The sequence below is a fragment of the Lolium perenne genome, chromosome 4 (genome assembly GCF_019359855.2).
Source record: "Lolium perenne isolate Kyuss_39 chromosome 4, Kyuss_2.0, whole genome shotgun sequence".
Lineage (NCBI taxonomy): Eukaryota > Viridiplantae > Streptophyta > Magnoliopsida > Poales > Poaceae > Lolium > Lolium perenne.
This window is the reverse complement of record NC_067247.2, coordinates 155,231,022-155,241,619: the sequence shown is the minus strand read 5'-3', so window position 1 is coordinate 155,241,619 and position 10,598 is coordinate 155,231,022. Positions and strand designations below refer to the sequence as shown.

General features: G+C 42.8%; 1 protein-coding gene across 1 annotated transcript; it reads right to left on the bottom strand.

The window, feature by feature from the left end:
* Positions 1–3,457: 3,457 nt before the first annotated feature.
* LOC139839169 (uncharacterized) lies at positions 3,458–8,343 on the bottom strand. Its single transcript, XM_071829215.1, has 3 exons — positions 4,920–8,343; positions 4,428–4,519; positions 3,458–4,160 (listed from the first exon to the last, which is right to left on the bottom strand). The coding sequence occupies exons 1-3, from the start codon at positions 5,253–5,255 to the stop codon at positions 3,458–3,460; spliced, it is 1,131 nt and encodes a 376-aa protein (XP_071685316.1). The 5' UTR covers positions 5,256–8,343.
* Between the last annotated feature and the right edge of the window lie 2,255 nt (positions 8,344–10,598).

Genomic DNA, 10,598 nt, shown 5'->3' with positions numbered 1-10,598 from the left:
CATACCCCATTCTCTTGCCCACATCATAGCCTGAATACATGCTTCTACTTCTTCCTGTAAAGGATTTTGAAGATGGTGAAGCCTACCAGCACCAGAGCCAACCACATCACCCTCTGCATCTCGAACAATGAAACCCCATCCTCCGGATTTATTCTATTGAAGAAAGCTGCCATCAATATCGATTTTTAGCATATCTCCTACTCGTGGCATCCATGTTTGCACGGGTGTTGTCTGTTTACTTCCCTCCTTCACAAAGAAAACATTGAACTGCTGCCCAAATTTGCGTATTTGGAAGAGAATAGCCCCTAAATTGAGGGTAGCACCATCTGCATTCACCTTGTTTCTTGCTTGCCACCAAGTCCATAACAAGGAGATTCCCAACGGTTTCAGTTCAGTCGGGGCTGCAAGAATGGCTTCAATAAGATCCTTAGGCGAACTACTATCAACAAGGTTTAGATGCAGCTCTTGCATGCCTACCTCGCTCCATAGTTTCTGGATATATTTGCACTCCAGAAAAAGGTGTGCTCCATCCTCCAGTCTTGGCAAACAAGAAAACCAAATCCGCCCTCAGAAAACGTCCTTCAAGGTTTCCAAATAATTTCCTGAGGGTGCATTTGAGACATCTGATGTGGGCATTTTTGAAGCCCTGATGGAGTTAGCTGTAAAACCCAGTTGCATTCAACAGAGGCCCAGTCTATTACATTTGTGTCGGAAACAGAGGCACAAATCAGACGGCAATGCCGTAATGCGGTCGACTAAAATTAGGTAAAACTTCAGTCGAGGTCTAGGCGTGTCAAAAAAAAAACCCAAATCCGTCTAAAAAAAAGTTCCCATAAATCTGTCGCCCCCTCCCTGCTTCCGGAGTCGATGCCAAGAACCAGACTATCCGGATCGCCGGCGTACCCCATCGATGTCGATCCGAATTCAGAGATGTGGTACGGGCAAGGAAAAAAATAGCGTGCTATAACAAAATAGCGTGGGTCTAAAAATACGCTATTAGCATGCTATAGCGCGCTATCTATTAACGCGAATAGCGCGCTATAGCGCCAAAATAGCGTAGCGTCGGCTCTCTAGATATGCTATAGCTATTTTTTTCCATGGGTACGGGTCAGCCCTCGCCATGGACACCAGTGCCCAATTCGCGATAACGCAAAAGTGCGCCGCCGGCAAGCCTGATGATAGCGACACCGCCGAGGAGGACCGGCTGGTACGTCGCTGCCTCGCAGGTCTAGCTCTCTGCTTCCTGTCCGTGCTGTACGCCGCCCTCGCGCCATTGTCTCTGCGGCTGTACGCCGACCGGCCGACTGCCGCCGTTTGGGCGTTCGCGGCCATCGTCTGCACGTACCTCTCCCCGTGGGCCGTCTTCCTCACGGTGACGATGCGCGCGTCAACAGTGTTCGGATGCATATCGTGCATAGGTCTGTCCGCGGCCCTCATCGCCCGTCTGAGCCCATTCAACGGCATGTTCGTTGCGCTCCACGGCATGGCATACGCCGCCGGGCTGTTCGGGTACGCGCTTGCCGAGCGCCGGCAGCACGAAAACGCCGGCGCCGTCGTCTACATTCCCTCACCGCCACCATTCCAGAGCGAGGAGGACCTGGATAGGGAGAGGCTCGCTACGATCGGGGGCGCGATCTGCTCCGCCGTCATGTCACTCGCATGCACGGCAGCCGGGATATGGGTGGCATGGCGGCAGGGTGTGTTCGAGGGCTTGGTACTCCAGGAGCTGTGTATACTGATCAGTCTGAGTCTCGAAATGTGGATCGTCACCGTGACCTTGCACATGCCGCATGGAGTCTTCATGGTTGGCACCCACATGTTGGCCGTCTTCCTCGGCGCCGGGCTGCTCATGTTGCCAGAGCTCGCCGTCGAGTTCCTGTTCGGCCAGGCCGTCGGAGCGTTGGTGTACCCGCTCTTTGTGATGTACTTGGGAGGACTGCTTGGGTATAACCTCGCCTTGTACGCCATGGGCATGTGACAAATCTCAGTTTTAATATAGTTGTAACTTATAAAAATAGTACTAATTATCAGTTTCAACCTAGTTGAAACTCATTAAATTCTTAGTTTCAACCTAGTGGAAACTCACTATGTTCTCACACTGCACAAATCGCGAGGCAAAATCTAAAGGCTAAAAGCGTCGACTGATACATACTAAAAATCAGACGCCTGATTTCTAGCCATTCCTGGGCGAGTCTAGGTCTCAGGCGACTGAGACATAATATGTCTCAGTCGCCTATGTCATGTGACAAATCTCAGTTTCAATATAGTTGTAACTTATAAAAATAGTACTAATTATCAGTTTCAACCTAGTTGAAACTCATTAAATTCTTAGTTTCAACCTAGTGGAAACTCACTATGTTCTCACACTGCACAAATCGCGAGGCAAAATCCAAAGGCTAAAAGCGTCGACTGATACATACTAAAAATCAGGCGCCTGATTTCTAGCCATTCCGATTTTATTTAGGATGAGATAGTAGGTAGTCAAGAATTGGAGTTGAAGTAAGATCACTGAATGATTTAGCTGTAAATTAACTGAATAATAAGCTGGTAAGTTATATTTACTGAGCGTGCTAGAGGATTTTTGGCCCGTAGGGGTGTCTCGAGAGTGAGCACACAGAGAAACTTGTGGCTTCTGTTAGTGCGTCAATTCGCTGCCTTCTTTTTCTTCTCATTTTCCTTGTAACAAACTGGTTATTTCCGTTAAATATTTAATGGAAAGGGGTTAGCTGTCTTGAAATATGATGAGCGACTTATATCGTTGAAAGCAAATGGTGATAGTATAGTCAAGATTTTCATGGAGTTACAAGCATAAAAAGAGATTTGATTAATGTCCACATATCCCATCTTTCAGTAAATTTATACAGCTCGTAGAGTCGGCTGTTGCGCTGAATGATCAAAGCTTGAAGTTTTCAGATGCTAATATGTAAGCACTGTGTGATTGTTTGCTTCAATGAAAACTGAGACGGGGAAACAGTCGGACCGGCGTACTCATTACTCTGCAGGCTTCTTTTGAGCTTCGTCGTGCCTCCAAACGCGAAATACCCCTGGGCTAGAACTGTCATTTCTACCTTTATCAGGCAACAAAATCTGCCGGATGGTTTTAGTTCTTAACGAATTTAGCCAGTTATAATTACCACATGGTAAAATCGCTTTCAAATTGCACAATCTTATGCTTCAGCAACAAGTGACAAGCTGGCAATCTTGCCCATGGGTCCGGGCGCCCATGGGCACCCGACCCGAATGGGTAGGGTATGGGTCGACTATTTCGCCCATTGATCATGCCCATGGGTAACCCGATTAGCTATGGGTAGGGCATGGGCATAAGGTTGTGCCCATGGGTAACCCAATGGGTCGCCCGATTAGTATTAATAATTAAATAAATATAAATATTCTATATAATAATTAGTCTTTTATTTGATGTAAATACACTTTTTTTTGAACATAAATTTTATTGAACTTATGTGCATTTTACAGAGATAAGCGTGAAAGGATCCACGCTAGATACAGAAAGGATGTCCTTGCCAGGACATTGACCTGCTTCCGGGCATAAGCATCGAATAGCTAAAGAAGCATTCTTAACTCTAAGAGCTAAACGAGCCTGATGATCTGCTTTGATATTCCTGCTCCTGTTAATATTGGCTATTTTATTGCGGTGAAATGATGGAGAGGCCTGGATTGCTGCAAGATGAGGCCTGTTCTCCCAGTGACCTGGAGCGTTGAATAGAGTTGGAGATGCTGCAGCCAACGCTAACACCAAACTGTCGGTGTAAAAGTAGGGGTCTTGAATCTGCAGAAGGTCTGCTAGCTTTGTTGCTAGGAGCAGCCCATAAGTCTCTGCCTGTAAAGGCGAGGACGCTGGCGGAGAAAGCGCTGAAACATGCAGCTGCCGGAGATGTTGATTGTTATGCATGTGTATGATGATGCCTAGTCCAGCTCGGCTGTTGTCTTCCCCTGTTTTTGTTCCCCAGGCTGCGTCACAATAGATAACATTTTCTGTGAAGTAGTCATCATGTTGAGCTTGAGAAATTGGAGAAGACATTTGGATTGGCCATTGTGTGTTCTCGTGTCTTTGCTGATGTGTAGATTTGTTGTCTTCTAAATTGGTTCCCTTGATTATTGCATTTGCTGCTCCATATACCTGTGAAGGCCTGCTTACTTTCCTGCAAAATAAAGTATCATTTCGTGCTTTCCAAAGGCATCACAAGAATGTGTAAAGAGTAGTAACGTTTATTTGAGGATGTTGAGAAGTGAGTAAAGTTTGAATCATATAAGCAACCGACGGATGATGTTTAGCAATAAATTCAGTTTTAATAAACCAAGGGTAACTGTACCATGCAGCCTTAGAAAAAGGGCACAAGAATAGCATATGCATTTCATCTTCTAAATTGCCACATCTAGAGCAGTTTTCCTTGATATGCTTTGAGTACCTGCTCGTCCTCTTACCAGTAGGGAGTGCTTTCCTAAGTAGCCTCCATGCAAAGGTTTGGACTCTTGGTGCCAGCTGCTTGTCCCGCCAAACCTGTTTACGAAGAGATATAACCTGTGGTGGCACAATCTTGGGTCTTTGCCTCGGTGGGAGATCAAGATTATTAAAACATTGCCTATAAGCACTTTTGGGGGAGAACCGACCTGTTGGGGTAGGTTTCCAAATCAAAGTATCCTCTCCATTGGCATTAATGATGGGTGTTTGGAGAATAGCATTTGCAGTTTCAGTACTAAATAGAGAATTAATCAAGTTTGTGTTCCAAATTTTATGCCCATGAATCCAAAGGTCTTTAACTTGTGCAGGATAAACGAAAGGTTGTTGTTGTAATATGAGATTATCATAAATGTCTTCCCAACCAGAAAACCAAGGAGAACTCTATATAGATCCCATCAACAATCTGATATAAAGAAGCTGAAACTAAAAGCGGTTTTACCTTAAGAATTGCAGACCAGAAGGCTGATTTAGGTTTATTTGGTTTCGCTCTCCAAATGGAAGTATCTGGATGGTACTTGGCCTTAAGGATCTGAGCTAGCTGGCTGTGTGGTTCATTCGCCAATCTCCAAGCTGCTGAGAGGATGAGTCCTTGGTTGATTGCCTGCAAATTTCTAATACCAAGACCACCAATATTTTTGTCAATACAAACATCAGCCCATGCCCGTAGGCAAAGACTTCTAGTTGTTTGATCATCTTGAACACCTGTCCACCAAAACTTTCTGATAATCGCTGTCAGTTTAGCTAGAAACTTTTTTGAGAAAAGAAGGTTCGACATGTAATAGACAGGAATGGAGGAGAATATAGATTTTATGAGTGTTAATCTAGCATAGCATTATATGTGCAGAGCTTGGATTTGAATTTGTCATAAACAAAAGCATAAGCAGCCGATCTATCTTTGGAGGGTAGGATCAGAGGATGGCCTAAATGTGTGAAGGAACTGTCTATGTCTGGAGCTGGGAAGAACCTTCGAATATCTTCTTTAACCTGCATAGTAACACTCTTACTGAAAAGAATTCCTGATTTGCTCCAGTTTGGAGTTTGACCAGAGTGGTGGCAAAAATGATCAAGGATTTGGGATATTTCTTGAGCTTCCTGGACATTAGCTCTGCCACAAATAATTAGGTCATCTGCAAACATTAGAGAGTGTATAGGTGGGCAATTTGGTCCAAGTAAAATACCTGTGAGTTGATTGGCTTGCAGGGCGTCCTGAAGTGCTAGAGATAGTTCATTCACTGCGAAGACAAAAAGATATGGAGATAACGGGCATCCCTGCCTGATGCCTCTATTACTACTAAACTTTGCAAAAGATTGGCCATTAACGATCACCGAGAAATTTGGCGAGGAAATGCAAGCATGCACAAGATTAATGAAATGATCATGAAGCCCTTTGCGTGCAAGAGCGGCAACAATGAAGTGCCATTCTACCCTATCGAAAGCTTTGGCAAGATCAATTTTTAACATAAAGTCAAGGCTTTTCCAAGAAGTGAGAGCGAAAGAATGAGCAATTTCTTGAGCAACGATAATGTTATTGCTAATGCGTCTACCTTTAATAAAAGCTTGTTGAGAGGGATGGATATAATCAGGAAGATGTTCTTTCAATCTGTTTGCTAAGGATTTTGCAATAATTTTGTAGACTACATTACACAAGCTTATGGGTCTGAAGTCCGCGGGAAGATGGCAAGCAATTTTTTTTGGAATAAGAGCTATATGAGTATCATTAAGATGAGGAGGGAGCACACCTGTAATATAGAAGTTCCTTACCAGATTTGTTACATCATCTCCAACCCAGGCCCAAGACGAAGTGTAAAATCCAACACTAAAACCGTCAGGTCCCGGTGAAGCATTTCTCCTCATCTCTTTGAGTATTCCCCAAACCTCCTGCTTATCGGGTATCGAGTTGGTGAAGTATCAAGTGTCTTGCGGTAATGTTGTATGTAAGAAGGGCCTGTCATGGTTAGTAGCCGAGGAACAAAAAATGGATTTGAAATAACGAACAAATTCAGCTGCAATATCATCTGGATCATATAATTCATTTCCATGAGCGTTCCTAATAGATACAATACGGTTTCGACGCATACGCTTTTGAACGGCATTATGAAAGAAAGCGGTATTCCTATCACCTTCAGTAGCCCAATGTTTTTTTGCACGTTGCCGATAATAATCGGTGAGTTTGGTCATGTTTTCTTCATATTGTGCTATAAGGCTGACCTCAAGGTTGTGATCTTGTAGCTGTACCGGCTTCATTTGAATCTCTTTGATCTGCTCCTGAATGCAATTAAGCTGTTGCTGGATAGGTGTTTTCTTCTTGCACCATCTCTTCAATGTTCCTGCAAGGTTAGTCGTTCTAGCATGGAAGGATTTGTTTCTAGTAGCATTCCAAGCATTTTGTGCAACCTCCTGAAAGTCATCTTCATATGTCCACCAATTTTCAAATTTGAATCGAAGTTTAGGTCTATGGAAAGTAGATTCAGTTGAGATCAAAATAGGAGCATGGTGGCCAATGATGATTGGTAAATTAAAAACATTAGTATTAGGAAAAATGGTGCACCATTCTGCATTAGCAAGACAACGATCAAGTCTCTCAAAGACAGGGGTAGAAGAGAAACGCTTATTCGTCCAAGTGTAAGCTGGACCACTAAAACCTAGATCAAACAAGCCACATTGCTTTACATAGGAATTGAAAGAACGCATACGAGACTTATTTTATATTTACGGAGGTGGTGTCCTTATCACACAAGATTTCATTCAAGTCTCCAAAACAGACTACCGGCTTGCCAAGATTTTCATGAACAAAATTTGAAACATGATCCCAAATCATTCTAGTTTGGCGATGATGGGGATCTCCATATATACAAGCCAACACAAAATCAACATTGGTAGTTTTATCTACAACTATAACTAAAATCATGTGGTGGTTGGAGAACTTAACAGAGACACAAATTTCTTCAGACCAAAGCATCCAGAGCCCACCTGACCGACCGTTGGAAGGAACTACAAAGCTATCAACTGAATTAAAATGAGAGTTGAGTTTGGAAGAATTATACCTAGAGGTCTGGGTTTCAGACACAAAAGTTACCTGAGCTCCCGTGGAGTTCATAAACTTGGAAAGGTACTCCATCTTGGTGGAACGGCCAAGGTCTCTGCCCGCACCTTGGCAATTCCAACCTACAAACTTCATGGCGTCTGAAGCGCCTTTGGCCTAGTGCCACTTGAATTTGGTTGCTGATAATTCCTTCAAACATGCACTTATTTCTGCACCTCCTGCTTCACTCCACCTCCTCTTCTTTGAAGGGCTACCCTCAAGAATAGCTACCTCAAGAATATCTACCGGAAGACAGCCCTAAAACAGTCTATTTGGTGTGTAGGATTTTATTTGGCTCTGGTGGAGATTGATAAACGATTGGAAAGAGTTGGAAGACCTGATGGGAAATCAGATGTTTAAAACTCCGTAGAGGGAATAGAGAAAAGGATTTGGGAGATTTTGGGTCGTGGCTCACAAGAGGAAGAAGTGGGGATTTAGATGTGGGAAAGGAACGGATCTGGGGATTGAGATACGAACAAGGGGAAGAAGCTTCTGGGGGGGAACGGATCTGGGGAGAATCTAACAAGAAACCTTAGAGAGGATTGAGGAAGAAGAAAGAATCGGCATCACGCCAATCGCCGGCATATCGCCATCAATCGCCACGTAGGGCATTCCATCAGTTCGCCACTTGTGTTGGTTGCACCAGAGACAGAGGAAGCCAGAGAGAGTGATGTAAATACACTTGATACCATACACACAAAAAAACACTTGGTTGCTAGGTAGCAAGACCCTAGACTTAAACGTCTGTTAAGTTTGTTTTGTGCCAAAGCTAGTTCTTACTTCTTAGTTCCTACCGTCTTGGTTTTGTAAATGACCTGATGGCTTTGCAAAGCTAAGATGGTGCTATTTGATGGTTGTCTACAGACCCGATGGGTGTCCGATTGGGTCGGGTGACCCGATGGGTGTGGGCATGGGTATGCGCTTAGACCAATGGGCAGGGTCGTGGGTAGGGACCTCACCCGTATGTTAAATGGGCATGGGTCTGCGAGAGGTCGACCCGGTCAAACCCGACCCGAATGCCAGCCCTTACAAGTGATTGGTCTGTTCTTAGCCAATTTCGGGTTTTTTCTCACTTGGGTTACTTTTATACTCACTTGTATTACTCCAAGCCAAAGATATACTTACACGCATTGACGGAAAGGTGTCCAAAGACCAGCGAGGAGAGGTTGTCACGACACATAACGCATAGCATAAGTAAACTTCCACCATGTTCTATACAGAAGCTCAAGGATGCAGAAGTTAGCTTCATGTTGCAGTGAATTACTGTACAGCAGGCACAACTTTGTTCTCAGTCCAAGAACAAGCACTACTATATGCATGCAAATGCAATCCAGCTGATAAGAATAACGTGATATAACTGAGTTTCATGATCCATTATAAGTTACATGTTATGACCTGAAAAGCAAAGCATGCACTGGGAGAAAGGCCACAATTTCGCTTCAGTAGCAGTGTCCATGACCGGAAGTCTGAAAATGCATTAGACCACCAACAGAACTGCCAGCGGACTTATAACATATTCCCCAACATCATTCACATGATACTGCAAGAAATACGTGGCCAAACGAATCGGGGCTCTCATATCACAACAAAGCCGTCAACCTAAATATTCATCTCAACATGTCATTAGCAAACCACAAATAGGATGGTAAAATATATCGACTCAAGGCCTGTTGACAAGAACTCAGAGTTGTCTACAATAAAGCCAGTGGTTTGCTGAGCCACGACTACAGGTGTTTACACATTGCACGGTGGAATGCAATCAAAACGATACATACGCACAGATTTGCCACAACCATAAGCAACCTACACAGCATGTTCGAACTATACTGATCGCTGCGAGGTAGCAACACATATTGGCATGCCTACAACCTAGTTGTGAAATGCTCATGAAACAAGATAAATCGGAGCATACCCAGTTCGTGCCAGCGAACATAATGCTCATGTTGCACCAAAATGGAACCTTCTAGGTTCAGATAGACTCTGGAGTAGCTTCATATTTCAGTAAATCTAACATAAACTACTAAACAATAGAACACTTGTTTCTAAAGGGGAAAAAAAATCCAACATAGCATTGCATTATCGCATACAAAAATGCCCATTTCAGCATATTGCCATGCAAACAAAATAAATTGGCCAGATCTTGATGGTCTTCATTTCTTAATTTTACTTACCACTCTTCCTATCTAGAGACCATTAACATGTAAGCTGTAACAAAAATTTCACAATAAAAAAACTTCTAGAAAAGCAAGGACTTTCTTCTCTACTTTTTTATTTTAATCTTCCACCAATTTGTACAAGTTTATTTAATAAAATAAAAATATCACCTTTACACTTGATTATACGATAATATGACTTTTCTAGTTCTTGTTGTGACTAATCTTCCACCACTTTTCAGTATGTCTTTATTTGGTTGAATAAAAATATCACCTTTACATTTGATTATATGATAATGCGAGTCACCAAGTGGGGGATATCTTTGAAAACCTTGGGACAAATGAATCCACAATGTGGTATGCTACTTCCATCAAATAGTAGAAGTAATAGTGTAATGCAATCATATTTTCATCAAAATACAATAAACTGCATAAAATACATGAACAGACAAACTAAATTTGGCACTATGGTAAAAGCCATCAAGGAGACACTACACAATCACCAAATGCAATATGTGAAGATTGAGTTGTGAACTATATGGAACGAGTAACATAAGGCAACTAACATAAAATACAGAGTTTGCAACATACTAAACCAATGGTTCCAATCTGCAAATGCAATATGCGAAGATCAAGTTGTGAACTATACGGAATAACATGCTCCAACATTACCTAGTATATCCTGACATCATAAAAACCAGATCTTGTTATGAATTTGTGATGATATCCACTTCAAAAGAAAGCAGAAACATAGAGGACCAGAACCAAGTTCAGATCATAAGCCATGCGCCTGGAATGCATAGAGGACTAGCAAGTAGCAACATCAATCAAAAATTAAGTTGCAACTTGCATGCATAACATCCACACACTGAAACAAAATACA

Bases quoted from the DNA above. Each gene is read 5' to 3' on its own strand.
- LOC139839169 (XM_071829215.1), bottom strand. From the start codon at position 5,255: ATGTCGAACCTTCTTTTCTCAAAAAAGTTTCTAGCTAAACTGACAGCG. The intron at 4,520-4,919 runs GTAAAACCGCTT...CTTCGTAAACAG, and splicing joins TCTGGTCTGCAATTCTTAAG to GTTTGGCGGGACAAGCAGCT. The intron at 4,161-4,427 runs GTACTCAAAGCA...TTTATTTTGCAG, and splicing joins ACTGGTAAGAGGACGAGCAG to GAAAGTAAGCAGGCCTTCAC.